Below are 19,563 nucleotides of genomic sequence, written 5' to 3' on the forward strand. Positions count from 1 at the left end.
ATGCAGGGACCTACTCTAATAACTTGAGTTCATGCCCTGAGTATCACACTGTGATACTCAGAGAAGTAAACACTCATCCATCTCCATAGCTACTGACAGGCTGCGTTGTTCTCATCTGCTAACTTGGTCTTACAAAATATCTCTAACCAAGTCATTTAACTGCCCCTTCTCCAAAAGGAATTTTACTTCTCTTTACAGAAAAGAATGAAGAGGAATATACTCTCTTATACCAAGATCAATGTTCCCCACCATAAGCATATTAAAAATTACTATTCCCTGAGCAAGAAAAGGACATGAATATTTAAAATTCTCTCTCTATTGCTATGTACAGAATTTTAAGTTTCTGCTAAGTAATAAGTGACTTGGCCATAAATTATGCAAATAAAAAGGTAAACTTCACTTAAATAACAGGATATAATTTAAAAATCTAATTTTTAAGCTTCTAATTTTTTTTGGATCCTATCTTGGCAAGTGTTGGGAGAATCCATCTTTTTAATTTTTTTAAAAAAATATGTATAAGATCATGTTTTACTTTTAATTTTAAGATTTTGGGACACCATACATATTTTGAATAATTTGGTTCCCTGTTAGAGTCAGAAATAATTTTGTATTTATAGATCAGTTGTAATTTTCCAGAGTTCTAGAAAAATAAAGAGGTGGCTTGTGTGTTTTATACCAATATTCCCCAGCTTTCGCCATCTAGGACACCAGAGTTTTAAAATACGTACTTACCTCCACATCACAGGAATATTCTGACCCGTCTAGAAGTATCACTTTGCACTGCATGCTTTTAGGTTTTTTGACAATCTTTAATGGAGACCGAGAGAGTTTACTGCTATATGACTTCTGAGAAAGTTTATCTTCTTCAAATTGCTGATACTCAAGCTGTTTTGCAGCTGCGGCAGCAAACTCCTGTTCCTTGTCAGTGACCTGTGAAGAGCAAACAATGAAGAGTTTTCATTGCAAGGCAGGAAATAAATATTGCATTGCTCGGGCAATGGCACAACTCTTTTGGGAAAGAGGCTGCTTTCCCCTATTCTAGAGGAGGAGAAGGATCTGAAATAAAGTATCAGGAGTGATATATACACACACAGGTATTTATAATGCTCAGTTTCACCTAAACAACTTTTGCCATTTTAATGCACTGATGAGTCCTTATATCAGTTTGACTCCAGGATTTAATTTAGAAGCAAGCTGAGTTAGAAATGCCATCAAGATTTTACTAAGCAAAAAAGGAGAAATTCACTCTTGACTTTTCAAAAAAGGCATCAAATCAGACAGATCTCTAATCATCTAGATTTTATCTTATCTACTCCATTTTTCAAAATTCACTTGATACTTGCATATTCCTTGACCTTTTTCTCTGTTCCATCCATAGATTTACAAGGACTCTTATAAACGACAAGGCTTAAGAGAGCTTCTAGTATTAATCTTTTCAGTAATTTTATAACTGTTAAAATATTTGATTTAGCTCTAAATCAATTCGATGAAGTCAGCAGCACTGAGATTCATCACAAAGTAATCCCTTAAGTCTGCTTCTTTTCATTGTAATGAGTCTGTATGAGAACAGATCAAAACTGTCCAAAAGCTTTAATCTGCTTCTGAATGACCAACAGGCTAGTCCAGGCCAGACTCTGCAGTGGACACCCCACGAGGCACAGAAATTCTCCGAGTCAATTCCCTTGACATCTCTGTGCACGGCTCTCTTACAACTCTCTTTGGTTAAGTGACCACCAGTGGTGGTAGGACAAATTCAATCTATAGCCAGACTATCATTTCCACCAGCCTAAAAATATGCACCAGCAGTCCTCACAAAGATACACACTAATATTCTGTTCAGGCTCCTTGAAATAAGTGTGAAATTTTCTCTCACAGGAGTATACTATTAGCTTGGTGCTAAAAGTACGTGGGCTCTTGAGTAAAGACAGTATGGACAGTTTATCATTTCAGCTTTTTTTTTTTTCCCATTGGCTTCTACAATTTTATAACCACAATGTCATTCTAGGTATATTTATTTTGGATTTTAGGTATGGATTTCTGCATTTTCTACCTTGTTTTCGATCTAGAAGACTGCTAATACAGTCCTTTCTTCTAACACCATGCCTAGGAACTCTAAGTCTTGTGAAGTTATTAAGAATAGAAAGAGAACAGTCTGTTGAGCTTATAAAAATAAGCCAAGAAAAACAAATTGAGTAACCATTACCACAAGTTAGAATAGTTGAGAAGGCTGAAACAGGAGGATCATGAGTTCAAAGCCAGCCTCAGCAAAAGCAAGGCACTAAGCAACTCAGTGAGACCCTGTCTCTCTAAATAAAATACGAAATAGGGCTGGGGATGTGGCTCAGTGGTGAAGTGCCCCTGAGTTCAATCCCTGGTACCTAAAAAAAAAAAAAAAAAAAATTGTTGAGAAGGCAAGCTCCAGCTCAAATAGGTTAGTAACTACAGAAACCTTTCTCTGGCCATCTGCTCCAACTTTTTTGACCATTATCCTTCATCTGCTCCAACTTTTTTGACCATTATCCTTTTCCTATCATTGCATTAAAAATTTAAAAAGTATAAGAAATCCATAAAACTGTCATTAATATTGGCTTTGAGGTAGTTTAAGGAGAAGTTTGATAACCCTAGAATTGTTTATCAACAACCACACTTCATTTTGTGAGATGCTCTATAATTTATACAAGGCTTTTTGCATGTTTAATTAACATTTCATCTCATCACAAGCAAGGTCAATTGAAGCTACGTTTTTATTTAATTTTATCTGGAATCAACTTTTTCTATGTATTGGAAATGACAAATGTTTCCTCTACAAAAATAACAATGTCTGTATCTGAGAATAAAGTTTCTGTGGTATTGAATTGTCAACTCCACAGCATCTTAAACCATCACTCAGAGGGCAGGTCTCATTTCTGGGAACACTTGAAAGATGAATCTACATCTGAGGCTCTTACAGCACATTTTACAAACAACTTTAACAGCTCTAGAAGAGCAGACCAAGTACCTCAAATGAAATGTCAATCGCAGTCACACAATGCATTGGAATTTAAAAATATCAGTATCAACCACTTTAGTAAATCCTGTATTTTATTCAATCCTCAATAGCAGCTCTAAAATGGAGCTATTATCACCCTCACTTGCAGAGGAGGAAAGACAGAACCAGGGAACCTTTTCAAGGTTAGAAAAATTAGAAAACTGGAATTCAAATTCTGCCAAACCCATATTTAATCATCACTATATACCAAAATATGCCTTTCTCCAATTACCTGCGACATAATTGGCTTCCTCTATTATGGAGCAAAGAACTTTATGGAAGAGTTTTAGACAAGACTATTTCTGAGAGCTTCATTTTGTAGACAAACATTGTGAAGCCTGAGGGCCTGAAGAGTCCTTTGAGGCTAGTAATAATAAGGAGATAAGACCAAGGTCTCTGCCCTGTTCAGCCAGGTATTGCCCCTCCCCCTCTTTTATATCACTTCTCTTTCTTAGCTTCAAGCATCTGACTACAGAATGTAGAAGTACAGTCTCGTACCACATAACAACATTTTGGCCAACAATGGACTGACTGCACATGATGGTGGTCCTGTTAAGATTACAATGGAACTGAAAAATTCCTATTGCCTGGTGACATCACAGCCATTGTAATGTCATAGTGAAATGCACTGCTCACACATCTGTGGTGTGCTGGTGCAAACAATCTTCCTGCGCTGGTAGTCATATAAAAGTATAGCATATGCATAATACTCAACAATGATAACAAATGACTATATTATGGGCTTATGTGTTCCCCGTATTGTATGTTTTAAGGTTACTTTAGACTGTACTCCTTCTACTTCTAAATAACAAGTCTGTTCCCAGCTTGGTGATACATACCTACAATCCAAGAAATATGGGAGACTGAGATAGGAGAATTGCAAGTTCAAGGCTAGCTGTGGCAATTTAGAAAGACCCTGTTTCAAAATAAAATAAAAAGGGGTGGGAAGTAGCTCAGTAGAACAGCACCCCTGAGTTCTATCCCCAGTATTGCAAATAAAACAGAACAAAGATCAAGTTTGTTATAAAAACAGAATGCTGTGTTAGGACAGTAGTGGTCTCGCTGAGCTCATGTTTGCCATGCTTTTTTATTTTATCATTTTCTCTTGTGCTTCATTTCATCTCATATAGTTCTGTTCATGATGGCACGAGGTGCCATAGGCCACACACACAGGGGTGTGTGTGTGTGTGTGTGTGTGTGTGTATACACACACACACACACGTACATGTATATATAGCCATATGTATGGCTATATTTACACATACAGTACATATATATACATAAAACCCTGCATTTACACAATCTGAATGGTACAGCCCGCTACCACCTAGGTTGTGTAAGTGCACTCTACGATGTTGACATGGTGATGAAATGACCTAATGACGCATTTCTCAGTATGTGTCCTGTCCATGAGGAACACATGACTGTGTATTAAGTCATGTCTAGGCACAGAGACTCATCCTTTTCTAGAATTATCTCCCATTTTCATGTTTCATTTCAGAACTAACAGGAAAAAATGAAAAAAGGCAAATAGCCTAATAATTTAAAATTTTTGAAGATTAAAAGAAACCAAACAAATATTTAAAAAAAAAAAAAGAAAACGAAAACATAAAGAAAACCATGATGCCAACAGCAGCAGCTCCTTAGATTTTATATGCAGGGCTGGGATGGCATCCCCAGCACTCAGCACAAAACCTCCTGGACCAAATAGAACAACTACTCATAAACTGAAAGTACATGTTATTATTAATTCTATTTAAAAGAAGACTTGCAAAGGTAGGACAAGAAAAGAAAATAATCTGGTTGTAAACATAGAGCTTAAAATTATAATAGTAATGCTGTCATTTCCAGAGATTTTCACTGATAACACTGATTTCCCTCATCGTTTTCTAAAATTTCTAGCTCAACACAAATACTTGCAAACTAGAAGAAGCCAATCATTTGTAAGGACTCCAGATTTTGTACTAAATGCAAATTAGTACTCTAAAACATGTTGATTCCAATTCCAAAGTTTTAAGACAAAAGAAAGCCAGATTCATTGGAAACCTGGATATAAACCATAATTTGTCTTTGGTAATGCTGGGGGGATAGAAGTCGGGGCTTCCAGGGCCTCTTGCATTCTAAGCATGTGCTTTACCACTGAGTCATAGCCCCAGCCTCTAGAATAAAATCTTGTTTTAAAAAATACATTATTCATGCCAACTCAAACATGTGTAGGCACAGAGTTGATAATATAGATGTATACAGGGGAGGAAAAGAGACCTATGTGAACATCAGCTAAAAATAGGGGGAAAAAAAACCAAAACAGTTCTAACCCTTAGACTTGAAATTAAAAAACATCACCAGCATAATTAAAGCTGCCAGTTTTCTGTCCACACTTCTTATAAATCCAGATAGGAACAACTGAACAATAATTTCTCCAAATCCAGATTTCAGTGTGAGTTTAAGTGTTTTAATTTAAGGAAGGAGTCACCAAGCAGGCTTGGGGAATGGCACTGACTGACAGCCTTAAAATAGCATACATTTTCATCTGCCTGGAACCACCAGGCCAAAGCAGACGACCCCTCGTAGCTGCCTCTGGTGCTAAGAAACGAAGGTGAAAGTCGAGCCTGGAGAAGCTCAGCAAACAGCCCTTAATTGCTTTTCTGGCCTTTGCCAGCGGCCTCACCTCCCTCCGCACCGGGGTGCTGTGCGCCGCCGCAGCCTCAAACTGCTCCAGCGCCGGAGGCTCCTCAAGGCTGCCGCTCCCGCTCCCGCTCGGGGGCTCCGGAGGCCCGGGCTGAGCCCCCGCTTGCCCCTGTGCACCCGCTGCCTCCTGGGGCTCAGTCTCCTGGTCTGCCTTGGATTCAGAGTCTGATCCCGATTCGGTCGTCATGGTGGATTGTTCTGCAGAGACAAAAAAAAAAAAAAAAGGGAAGGTCCTGTGACTGGGTGCAAGCAAAGCAGGGTGCTAACCATGAAAGGCAGAGATACCCATACACAGGGAAGGAAGAGAGATTGCTTAACCAGGAGCAATTCTATTCCGCAGGCCCAAGAGAGGACTTCCCAGAGGTACTACAAAGAACTCCCAAGAGCTAAATTGTGGAACCAACCCAGATGCCCGAGTAAGCCAATCCCCAAAAACTAAATGTCAAATGTTTTCCTTGATAGGAGGATGCCGACTCATAATGCTGATGGGGGGGGGGGCAGGGGAGGAATGGAGGAACTTTAGATAGGGCAAAGGGGAGGGAGGGGATGGGAGGCGACATGTGGGTAGGAAAGACTGGAATGAGTTAGACCTCATTACCCTAAGGACATTCATGAAGACACAAATGGTGTGAAAATACTTTGTGTACAACCAGTGACTTCAAAAATTGTGCTCTATATGCGTAATCTGAATTGAATTGCATTCTGCCATCATATATAACAAATTAGGATAAATAATTTAATAAAAGAGAAAAAGATGAGCACCCAAGAGCTGCTCAAAAGGAACAGAGAACCAGGAGTGGAAGTTGATTTGTAATGATTACAGGTTTTCTTCCAGTAGCCTAATAAGGCTTCTGCCACAGATGATCACAAACAGACATTTCAAAAATGGCTAATAATTGAATAACAATTTCAGAAAAGTGAATTAGCTGAAATGAGGGAAGGATGATCTAGCAATGGTAGACATTCCCTCTCATTCTCATGTTTCTTCCCTCTTTTCTCTACACAGGGGTCATCCCCACCGCTGAATCTGTAGATTTTTCTAGGAACAAATGCCTTTCCCATGTGACTTCTCTTAATTCCGCTACCTTCTTTGGAAGTGGAAACTGCAATTACCATAGAGATTTCTTCAGGAGTGTAGCCTCAAACCAAGATCCTAATCCTAATAATACGTAGTATGACCTTCTGACATACAACCACCATCTTCTAATAGTTTGCTGTTCAAGTTTAGTATTTTGTGCTTCAGTTTCCACAGGTGCCAAATGAGACAAATGAACTCATTTACACCTGAAGAAGTGATTTTCTATTGTTATTTTTTTCTCCTAATAGACACACTACTGTGTTTTAAGGAAGATTTTTACTCTAAGCAGCAAGAAAGCTGCTATGCCAAGTATATATGACATTTTGTTTCTTAACTTATGAATGTGAGGTAAATACCTCAAAAATATATATCTCAGGTTGTGTAATAACTTCCCTTCCTAGTTCTAATTTTATGGTAAAAATATCCTGAGCAAAGGGCTAGTGTAATACCTTCAGTAAATGATATATTCACTGGCATAATATAGAATTATTGAAAATAAACTAGTAACTGTAGTAAAGCCCTATCTTCACAACACATTGGAATATGTTTACAAATTTGAAGAACATTGCAAAAAAAACCACTCAATGCTACATCTGCACTTTTTTTTTTTTTTATTATTCCTTTTCCCAATTCCCAGCTACACCTTCTGTTGAATAAAAGACATGTCAACTTGGCATGTGCTGAGCTGCCCAAAGCATATGTAAATACCAAGTCCACAGGCAGAGCAAGAAAATGATCCAAGCAAAACTAACATAGTCTCTTCTTTTTCTTCCTATATCACATTTTAGATTTTAGAGCAAATCTTGAAGGTAAACATTTGTATTTTTTTTTTTTTTTTGGTCCTCTTATCCTGGAAAGTGGGATGAGTACAGAGAGAGAACAGCTGAGGGAGACAAGGTATTCATCTGGAGGAATTCAGAGCCTACAACTGAATTCCCATCTTGGGAAGGGGGAGGATCAGACTTAATAGTCAACTGAACTCACCCAACAATTACTGAGTCCCAAATATAAGCCAAGTGTTGCCTGTGGTTTAGAAGCAGAGATTAAAATGTTATAACCCATCCCCTCTCTACCCCAAGGACTTCATCGTCTGAGGCAGAAATGGAGTGGCCTTTAGTAACTTCCTTTAGTAAGTAAGCATTTTGTTTTAGCTAGAATTCCTCCGCCTGCCGGTGATGAGCAGTGATCATGTGATTAAGTCTGGACAATGAAACAACAGGAAAAAAAAAAAAAACTTATTCAATATTCGTCTTCATAGAGACAAAGTCACTTGCTCCGGGGGACTCAATTGTCATTGACTAGAAAATGATGACAAATGTCATGGTCTCCTTAGACACAGCCATGGATGTGCCATGTTCAGGAGAATGTCAGAGTCACGCCACTTGTTTTGAGTTGTCACATGAAGCAGAAGTCAGCTTTTGCCTTGTGTGAACCTTAGTGTACTGGCCCATACCCCAATATGTGATGCATTCTATGAACGGCATTAATGCCCCTGTGGTTCTCACTCTCCCTTGATCTCACACCCCCCTCAGCTGCTACCAAGTTCCTCTTCTTCTCACTCCTGACTCAACCTAAAAGGAAAAAAAAAAAAAAAAAAAAAAGTTGCTGACCCTACTTGTCTTCCTCACTTCCTCTATTCTGGCTCCTACCCCACCCACTTCATTGAGGTGGCTCTTGTGGTCAAGGCAGCGGACCATGCGCTCTTCCCTGTTCTACCATCTGACCTCCGGGCAGCTCTGACCCAAGCAATGAACTCTCCTTGTCAACACACTTCCCTGTCTTGGGGATTCAGATAGCACCATTCTCCCTGCAGCCTCCTTCTGTCTGGCCTCTGTGTGGCCAAATTCCAGAGTATTCCATTCTGGGACCTCTGCTCTCTCATCACACCTTATCACACCTTCTTCCCAGCATGCCACACACTTTCCCAGGGTTTTAGATCCTTCCTGTATGTCAGAGGTTTCCACACTCACACCTCAAGTTCAAATCTCTGTTCTGAGCTTCCCAGTTAGCATCCCTTCGCCCACTTACCACTCCCGGCCAGGCCATGTAGGTGTCTCCTGATTTCTCCCCTCAGCCATCCCCTCCCTCCCTCATCTTCCCCACCTCAACAAGGGGAAAGGCTGCTTCTTCAAGCCCATCACCCCTGATATTTTCCTTCCCCTAAACCTTCTTATCTCATACACAAGGGAAAGTTCTTCTGGTTCTATTTCCAAAATAAAATCTTTATTTGTCCCCTGTCCCTCCATGAGCCACTATTCATTTCTCTCCTGAATTCCTTCAGTCACCTCTGACTAGTTCTCTGTCCTGCTCCTGCTCACCTCTGTGTCTAATCTCCAGAAAACATTCATCCAGTCCCATCCATACTCACTGCTGAAAATGCTTTTAACAGCTTCTCAAGGCACTTGAAGTAAAATAAAATCTAAACTCATAATTACCATGGCCTTCAGGGATATGTCCAGGCCCTGACACTCTAGAGGTGCCTGGCCCTCCAGCCCGCTATGATCCAGCCACAATGGCTGTCCTTTAGTTTCTACTCCACATCAAAGTCACCTCATTCTTCTGTTCTTAGGCAGCCCACTCCCCATTCCTCAAATGTTGGCTGAGAAAGGCCTTCCTCATTCACCAACATTCTAGCTGTGCCTGAGTTTTCTTCCTGCAATAGTTAAACTATAATCATTCTCTTCTCCCTTACCTCCAACCTAGCTATTCCAGGTGGGAACCATGTATTTATATCCAATATACCCAATATCAACACAGTATCTGGAACGTGGCATATCACCAGTTACTTGATAAAGAATGAGGCTGCAAAACCAACCTCATTTATTATCAAATCTATGTATTTTAAAGTGTAATGTCTCTTACTGAAAGGGTAGATATTTCTATGTCTTACATAGCTAAGAAAATAAAACTTGAACAAAAATTTCTGAAAGGGGCTGGGATTGTGGCTCAGTGGTAGAGCGCTCGCCAAGCACATGTGAGGCCCTGGGTTCAATCCTCAGCACCACATAAAAATAAGTAAATTAATTAAAGGTATTGTGTCCAACCACAACTAAAAAATAAATATTAAAAAATTTCTGAAAGATCCTACAAGGAAAAAATTTTACAAATATAAATTTCATATACGTATATGTAGACATGTATATTTGTTACTTATATCTATGTATATGGATTCAGTCTAAATTACATACAAATGGTAAATTTAGTTATTACAAGTAAATATGAGGGGCTGGGGTTGTGGCTCAATGGTAGAGTGCTTGCCTAGCATGTGTGAAGCCCTGGGTTTGATTCTCAGCACCACATATAAATAAAGGTCTGTGAACAATTAAAAAAGTATTTAAAGAAAAGTAAATATGAGAATATTTACTTTCAGTGAACTAACCCAAATAACAGTTTAATTTAGTCCAAAGTGAAAATATCAGAAGGGAAACTTGGAAAATAGTTTTCACTGCGTTGGAAAGGAAAAGGTACAATTTTAAATAGCAAGAATCAACCCAGAAAGCAAGGAATAAGTATAACGTGTGTGTGTGTGTGTGTGTGTGTGTTTCCACCTGCCAAGTTTGAAAAATTGTTACACAGTTAACATCAATGCAGTCCATTGAAACACTACTGGTTTTTTCCAATCTAATGCTTCTGTCAGTCTAATGAAAGTCTTCCAAAAAAAAAAAAGAAAAGGTTTAGAGCTGGGCATGGTGGCACACGTCTGTAATCCTGGTGGCTTGGGAGGCTGAGGCAGGAGGATCGCAAATTGGAAGCTAGCTTCAACATTAGCAAGGCCCTAAGCAACTTAGTGAGAACTTGTCTCAAAATAGAAAATAAAAAGTGCTGGGGATGTGGCTCAGCGGTTAAGCACCCCTTGTGTTCAATCCCTGGTACCAAAAAAGCAGCAGCAGCAACAGCAGCACACTCCTGTAATCCCAGTGACTTAGAAGGCTGAGGCAGGATGGCAACTCTGAGGCCAGGCGGAGAAACTTAGCAAAGTCTTTTCTCAAACTAAAATTTCAAAAGGCTGTGTGGATGTGGCTCAGTAGTTAAGTTTCCCTGGTACCAGAAAAAAAAAAAAAAAGGTTTGAGTAGGTGTTTCACAGAATCCCTATTTAAAAAAAATAAAAATCACAGTCACTAAATCGTGAGTAAAAAATGGAAAACATAAACAGCTAATAGAAAAAGCATTAAAATAAAGATGCTCAATTTTTCCTATGGCAATAAAGTTCCTGCATACAGATCACTTTCTTATTATTAAAGGATTTTGGATATAATCAAGTTTTTCTTACTATGTTTTATGAGTATCATATTTAGGATTCTCTGTTACTGTTACGAAGAGTGGCTCAGTAAGTCATAGCCATAACATCGAATGTCAAAACTGTTAAAGAAAGAAAAAGCTAAAATCTTATTCCAAACTACAAACTTCTCTTCATTTCACTTTAAAAATCTATACATAATCTTTAGAGACATAATACATGAAAATAACCAGCAGCAAATAAGTTTCATGTATGATGCTGGGTGAATAAATTTCTGTTTCCTTTTCCATAAAATGAGAAGCTCAGACTAGGAATTAGAGAATGCATAGGATTCCTCTCTGAGGAGTGAAGTGAGTGGGCTGGAGAGATGGGAAGGACAGGGAAAGAGGAGGCAGAAACTACAGATCCCCCCATCGGAGCCAACAAATCTGTCATCTCTTGCACTACAAATCTGTCATCTCTTGCACTATCTTCCTGCAACTTCTTCACTACTTTTTAAACACAGCTTTTAAAATGTAGTTTATATATACTTTTAATACCAACATGTTCCTTGCTAAATAGGTTTTTAAAAAAAGAAATCTCTCTAAACACATTAGTCCCTGGACTCACTAAATATGAACAATGGAAGGAAAAATTAATACAGCAATATCCCAACTGATGCCAGTGTTATCACTCCAGTCATGAAATCATTGTGTACCTGCTTTTATCTTTAATTCCAAGACTTGTCTCCAAGGCAGAAAGCCAGCTCTACACAAGCTGAATTAATATGCAAAATAGATGGGGTTCAAAAACTGCCTATCAACTAGTGAAATAATAACCCACCATTATTTTTTTAATATTTTTTAGTTGCTGATAGATTTTTATTTTTTAATACATGGTGCTGAGAATCGAACCCAGTGCCTCACACATCAGGCACGTGCGCTGCCACTGAGCCACAGCCGCAGCTCCCCCACCATTATTTTCTATGTATGACTATTCCACAGCATACCTTACCTGTCATACACCCCAGAAACCACAGAACCTCCAATCTCAAACTCCTGTGCCCCTCTCAAACATTTCACTGGCATATTACTTTTTCTAGTACTATATGAATAATATAATGAATGAAAAGCATTGCTGCTTTTTTATTAATGTTAATAAAATAAAACTTTTCTATCAAGAGAGAGTTAAGTAATAAGCCTTAAAATGTAAGGCTTTTTAATTTTGAAATCTCACTAGAATCAATATCCAGTTCCACATCTGAAGGGGCCTAAGTTCATGGTTCCAAAAAAAAAAACACAAAAAAAACAAAAACCAGTAATGATGGCCTAGATCAGCAAATTCCATTTCCAAACTTTTTCTAACATTCCTCTTCTCTATGTACATGACAACATAAGCAATTAATAAACTGATTTTTTAAATGGCAAACAATTAACATCCAATATTATAACTTTAATAGGTTTATAGTACACTACTTCACTCGCGTGCATAAATGCCAAACCATTATTTCAAACTAGATTTTTATGATATTTACATTGGTTTGTTTCTTCTTCTTTTTTTATTTTTTTTTTGGGGGGGTTGGTTTTTTCAGTGCTGAGGACAGAACCCAAGGTCCCTTGCATGAGCTACATCACTGGCCCATGGTTAATGTTGTTCTTCTTCTTCTTACACTATTTCTTGCTTTCTGGGATGACTCTTGCTACTTAAAATTGCACCTTTCCCTTTCCAAATCAGTAAAGACAATTTTCCAAGGTTCCCTCCTCTTCTAATATACTCACTTTGCATTAAATTAACTGTTGATTACTTGGATTACTTTACTGAAAGTAAACATTCTCATTTGCAATCCCAAATAGAGAGTGATAGAAAATGCTTAACTTTGAATTAAAACTGTGCCCTTTTAATACTAAATTTACCTTACTCTTTGTGGGATTTTTTTTTTCTTTTTGGTACAGGGGATTGAACCCAAGGGCTCTTTACCACTGAGCTGCATCCCCAGCCCAGACCCCAGACAGGGTCTCACCGAATTGCTTAGGGGCCTTGCTAAGTCTCCGAGGCTGGCTTCAGACTTGCTATTCTCCTGCCTCAACCTCCAGAGTCACTGAGATTACTGGCATGTGCCACGGTGCCTGGCTTTTTCATGTTTTGTTTAGGCTGAAAAGCTTTAAATTTCTAAAAACTTCAAGTCCTAAAAGTTGAGGTAAGGACATTCCTAAGCATGCTAGGCTGGTGGAAAGAAGAGTCTTTTATTTTTTAAAAGAAACATAAATTCCATTTCCATATGCCTCTCAGGGATATATTTATTAAGGGATTACCAAGAGAAATGGTAATGAGCTTCAAAAGATGTATCCTGCAAGTGTTAATGAAATTATATGTACAATTCCCAATCCAATCACCTACAAAAAGGATGTGGTCATTGTCATGCATTTCAAGTTTTCTTTCTTTTCAGCTCTAATTTTTTACTCCAAAGGAAAAAAAAAAATTGTCAGTAGGTCCTCATTTTTTCCACCACTAAAAGTAGCATCTTTAAAGTCTCCATCTCCTAACTAAATGACTGTTAAATTAGATTTTGTATTCAAATTTACCTCTCTCGCTGAAATGAAAATTCAGTGACATTTTATTAAAAGATACAAATGTAAGACTTAATGAAAGAAAATGCCTAATATAGATGTGTAAGACAGGCTTCCTATGGAATAGCAAAGTATTTCATAAGTGAAAAACTCCTTTGTACTATTTACCCGCTTACAAGGATGTTGAGCCAACAATGGACAAATTTTTTAAAAAATCATCTTTTTCCCTTATATGTTTCAATTATAAATTTATAGGCAAGGAAAGGCAAGTAGGCTGGTAGAACTTAGCAGAAATATTTGTGACCACCAAATGCTATTTACCAGCTTGATAAAGCCCTCAGTTGTTAACACTTGAGAAGACGGTAATATCTCTTAGCCTTTCAATTAGAGTGTCTTTATTTGCATTTTTAAAAAATGCCTTCATTTCATATACCCCAAAACTAACCAACACAAGAAACCAAAATGATGTGCTGTGGGTCTCACCCTCCAGCCTTCCCAGATGGCCCTACGTCTCTGCTTTTCTTTACAGCCAGTCTTCTGGAAAGAATCTTCTTATGCTATCTCCACATTCTCTCTCTTACTTATTCATTCTTCAGTATATTCCCTATTATCTTAGTCAATCTCACCAAGGATATCAGTGGCATCCCCTCGAGCCAATGAATCCCAAGTGACATCTCTCTGTCTTTCAATTTTCCTTCTATCTTTCCTGACTACTTTTTCCTCATTTTCATTTGCCCCTTCGTATCCCAGTTTTTAAACTTGACAGCTCTTTGGGAATCGGTGTCACTCTTCAAATTCTTTGTCTTGGAGAGCTCATTTACTTCTTTTTAGATACAAGGACAATTCCAAAATATAAGTCTCTCAATTTGTCCCTTGTGAACTTCAGACCCAAATTCACCCTCCTCCTCGCTTATCTCAAAGGCAGCTACACCTAAACATTTCTGCACCCACATCCTTGAGTCCCCACTACTGCCAGCTTCCTCCCCACCCCACTTCAGCCTTCTGCATTTCAACAGGTGGGCCTCCATCTGTCCAGCTGCATCCTGCTGGGTACAGACCACTTCTCAGACTCCCAACTCCAATCTGCCTCATGCATATCAAGGTTACCTCTTGTGTTTAAAGAAAGAATAAGAGGAAGACGGAAGGAAGATCTAGGCAGAGGTTATCAACAAGCAAAATCAGAACAGCATGAAAGATCTCTTGCTCTCACTTAAGTGAGAGGATACAGTCTTCTGTGGCTGGAACAGAGGGTTGTGGGAGTGGACAACGAGGGGTCATGAGAGTCAGACAGGCAGAGGGCGAGCCCAGGAGGCTGTCTGGCCTCACCAGGGGGACCTGGCCTCCTTACACAGAGGTCAGTCTGGCAGCCATGAGGACAGCTGACATGGGAAGGACAGGTGGATTTCCCCATTGTTTCAGCTCAAAATTAGGCCAAACAGGCTTTGATGAGGCAACAGAGGGTCATTTACTCCTCACAGTACAAAGCAGTCAGCTTTAGGATTAGGCATTAAAAATACCTTCCAAAAAGTTGACAATAAAGAGTTGACCAATAGTAGGGAAAATTCTGAACAGTTTTTTGTTTGTTTGTTTTGGGTTTTTTTCCCCCAAATATGCTTTTTAGCCACATACACAAAAATGTAAGTTAAAATCCTCTAAGCCTGGGCTGGGGCTGTAGCTCAGTGGTAGAGCGCTGGCCTAGCATGTGTGAGGCACTGGGTTTGATTCTCAGCACCACAAGCAAATAGATAAAGGTCTGTCAACAACTAAAAAAAAAAAAAATTAAATCCTCTAAGCCAATATGTCAACTCTGATAGAGGTCACTGATTTTTTTAAGATTATGCCAAAAGCAGCAATTTGGAATTTTTATGAAGGAAATATAAGAATCAAAAATTACTTCCATAATGACCACTGTAAACCTGCAAAAGTTTTCCCAAGGTCCATCAATATGGAGATGAAGATTTCAAAACAGTACTGGGCATTACTATTCAGTGTTATAAATTTAAAACACCTAATCAAGATTTTTTTTTAAAGGCCATAGTTCTCTATTTCAAGCAGTTTGCATTCTGACAAGTTACCCTGAGAAACAAAAACATCCCAGTCCTCAGGAAGTAAGGACTCAGCCCAGAGAAGGGAGCTGCAAGCAAGTCTGTGGGGCAAGATGGGTTTCCATAAGAAATAATCACTAACCTTCAGTCCCAAGTTAAGAGACCAGTTTTAAACTGCAGATTTAATTAAAAGTCAGACTATTTCAGAAAGATAAAAGGGAAATCAGAGATAAATAAAAGTGAAAGGACACAGCCTGGTAGGGAGTCACATGATGGGGCAAGAGGGTATAGACCAGCCAGGGGGCCTCTGGTGATGGGCCCAAATCTGCCACATGCTCTGTGACCTCAATAGAATTTGGTTTCCCTTTCTGTTCTAAAATTCCAAAATTCTAGGGTTCCTGGGAACCAAAAAACAAAACTGTTATAACTACCAGCATGAAATCTAAGGAAAATCTGCCCTGTAAGATTAGTGAAGACAGATGCCAGCTGTGTTCACTAGTGTCCCTCCTGGTCCACAATTCTTCTACGGCAGGCAATCATCAGCACTCCAGTAAGAGACAGAGGCATTTACCACTGCACAGAAGGTGCAGGCAGAAGGCAGAAGGCCTCATTAACTATTTGAATCTATTACATTTTTCTCTCTTTTTTCTTTTTTTAAGTAAGGTACTGGGGATTGAACTCAGGGGAACTAAACCACTGAGCCACATTCCCAGACCTACATTGTATTTTATTTAGAGACAGGGTCTCACTGAGTTGCTTAGCACCTCACTTTTGCTGACTGACGCTGACTTTGAATTCGTGATCCTCCTGCCTCAGCCTCCAAAGCCCCTGGGATTACAGGTATGCACCACGGCGCCTGGCTAATATTTCATTTTGTTCACTGAAACAATACATTATTCAGATACCCAGATAATATGAAAAAGTTAGAAAAAACACTCTTACCTAATAGACTGGAAATCTCTATTTATAGTAAGCTGATGGCTTTTATTTTTTAAATGTTTAGGTCTATGCGTACGCAGAAAGATTAACAAATGCAGTTTAGAATATATGTAGGCCTAGATATAGTGACTATGTAAGTATCCACCTTATCAATATACATAGTTTCACCAAATCCACCTGGTGCCAAATACCAGGGTATAAAACTTCCTATACCTCAGGAAAAAAACATCAAGAATCTTTCTTTGGCTGTTCCTACAAGTTCCCCTAATAAATTTTAATAAAGTAGGCAGCTGGCTCCCCTTTGGAGGAACGGGGATTTGAGCTAGTGTTAGGTTTTAATAGAGTTCAGGGACCCTTTTTAATAGAGAAGACAGAGCTAGGGGCTGGCAGAACTACTTGCAAATTAAGACTATGGTGTGAGTGGCAGATGAACCCATTCAAATTCCAGGATCTTTGCATTATGTGCACTCTGTCAAGAACAAGGTTACCAAAACTGGATTCTTGGATACCAAAGGTTCAGGAAGGGGCACCTAAGGTCCTCAGAGTGTGTCTTGCAATTTCAAAGCAAAGTGCACATCTAGCAATGACACTGGCTGCACACACCAACCTGGCTTCTTTGCTTTTGGTTGGGAATTTATTAGTTAAGGTTACAAACTATGGCTGCAACACTGCTTCGTTCATTAATACATCCCTTCAACAATCACTTGCAGAACAGATGTTCCGAGGCCTGGTGATACATCTTATAAAGATGAACAAGGTCTCTGCTTTGGTGAAGACTGTATTTGGAAGAGCAAAATAAATTTTAAAAGTCAGCTCAAGATGGATGTTATTAAACAGTCCAGGTATAGTAGAGGAGTGCTGCTTTGGTCTGGGTGGTTAGGAATGACCACTCTAGAAAAAGACATTTAAGCCATATTCAGATATCCAGCAGAACTGCCATGTAGAGATACGGAGGTAGGGATAAAGCCTTTAAGAAAGACTTGGGATCAGACCTTAAGGATGAACTGAGCTTGGGGTGATCAACTAACAAAACCAAGGCCCGAGCACCTGGAATGAGGGAGGCACGGGGAAGAACAGAAACAGACGAAGAAGATGGAAGCCGGGGTAAGACCCCACGGTCTTTGAAAGCCAGTGGATGAAGTTGGATTTTACTGTAAATGCAATGGAGCATTTTAAAGTGGGGAATGGTTTTGTGGCTGCTTTGAAAGGTTACCCTGGTTTCTGAATGAAGGGGCAAAGGTGGGCACAGGGAAATCAGTTATCAAGCAATAGCCACAGAATTTCCAGGTGTCAGAAAATCTCAGGGCCAGGTAACAAGAGAGAAAAATGAAGGGAAGTGGTATCCATCTAGTGCTGATCCGAAGCTTTTTTTTTTTTAATATTTATTTTTTAGGTGTAGATGGACACAACACAATGCCTTCATTTTATGTGGTGCTGAGAATGGAACCCAGGTCCCACCCAGGTTAGGGGAGTGCTCTACCACTGAGCCACAATCCCAGCCCCTCGCCCCCATCGGAAGCTTTGACTGCAGCTTTGGTAAGAGAGAGAAAATGAACTGAGCTGACGGGCAAAATCAATCTCTTAAATGTGTTAGGTCTCTTGTTTACATCAGGGTCCCTGGAGGGGAAAAGATTGCAAATAATACACTCTCCAACAGGCCCTTAGACAGGGAGCCCACCAACAAACAAATGTCAACAGTTTAGCCATTATTCTTCGATAATGGTTCTTCCATCACGGGAAATCATTAGCCCACCATACCTCACCAGCAATACTTCTTAAAATCATCAAGACCAGGTGAAAAGCAATGCTTGCCTTCATTTATAAATGATGTGTTCCTGTGGTTTCAGTGGCACTTTCAGTCTTCCAAAGAAAGCAAACCTAAAACAGGTTCAGGTGAAGAGCTATGGCCTTTGGAGTACAAAATGTGCTTCTACACGTCATCTGAGAATCTAACCAAAGGACAAATGGCACCTGTACTACCTACATGCTTGTTTGGTACATAATTCAGCAGAAATTCAGAGTCTCCATAAAATTTTTACCTGACTATCTCTGATACTGTCATTATTGGGAACCTACTCAAGTTTTGACATGGTATATACAAGAATCAGGTTGATGCTATTAAAGGTTTTAGGCTCATAAGCGGTCCACATGTGAATTCTGTCTTGTACTGGGTTTGACTTAGAAAGAACCACCCTCACCCAGCAAAAGGCAGGGTTTCTCTAAAATTCATTTACGTCTTTTTCACTTTGATAAGCATTTTAAACGTATTACTCGATATACAGTAGAAATACTTAAATAGTTGACCTCAGGATTGGAAACTGTCAAAAAATATTTAACTTTTTTTTCAAGAGTTAACACAAATACTTGAATTCAGTTTCATGATAGCTGTATTTATAGCAAACCATTAGCATTCCCTATCATTGAAATAGAGCTCAGAATTGACAACGACTCATTTCTCTTTGCTAGAGGCAACCCCTTAACAGTATTCTTCAGCTTTTAAGCAGAAAAATTAAATCAAAATGGAAATTTCAGAACACCAATAACATACCTAACAGCAAAATATTCAGTCTTTATGTTAAGCTGGAAAGAGTGAGTAAATAAGTGTAGCAACTGCTCTCTCCATTTTCTGTTAACTGTAAGTCACTTTAGGTAAGAAAGAAACTGTCATTATGTGTTCAATGCATAGTGCATAATTTAAATACTGTGGAATTGCTTAAGAACTCTAAACAAATCTTATCAAACATTGCCTTACAGTTCCCTATGTGGAAAGCTGAGTGTATAAAATCATTGGATTTTCATGGAATTTGGCAGCTGAAATAATTTCTTATAAGTCGTTTGGGATGATATGACTTTTTCATTAACGGGGCGGGGGTTAGTGATGGAGAACATAAAAGAAACTGTTCACAGAGAAGCACAGGGCCGGGTGCTAAGCACCTCCCTCAGACAAGGTCAGCTCCAACCCAACCTGTGGAGTGGATGTGGGACCCTCAGGACAGCGAGG

At 39.1% G+C, this 19,563-nt stretch overlaps 1 protein-coding gene across 28 annotated transcripts in view; it reads right to left on the reverse strand.

Moving 5' to 3' along the window:
• The window catches only part of Epb41l3 (erythrocyte membrane protein band 4.1 like 3), a 227,351-nt gene that overhangs the window by 83,998 nt on the left and 123,790 nt on the right, over positions 1-19,563 (reverse strand). For all 28 annotated transcript variants that reach the window (XM_058586428.1, XM_058586427.1, XM_058586426.1 and 25 more), the window contains 2 exons: positions 5,697-5,914; positions 733-930 (listed from right to left, as the gene is read on the reverse strand). In XM_058586428.1, the coding sequence (XP_058442411.1) occupies positions 733-930; positions 5,697-5,903 (405 nt within the window). In that variant the 5' untranslated portion in view covers positions 5,904-5,914. Of the gene's footprint in view, positions 1-732; positions 931-5,696; positions 5,915-19,563 lie in introns of those variants that run through there.

The sequence above is a fragment of the Marmota monax genome, unplaced genomic scaffold (assembly GCF_021218885.2).
Source record: "Marmota monax isolate L192 unplaced genomic scaffold, Marmota_monax_Labrador192_F-V1.1 WCK01_AAM20220418_F8-fsc00103, whole genome shotgun sequence".
NCBI classification, from domain to species: Eukaryota; Metazoa; Chordata; class Mammalia; order Rodentia; family Sciuridae; genus Marmota; species Marmota monax.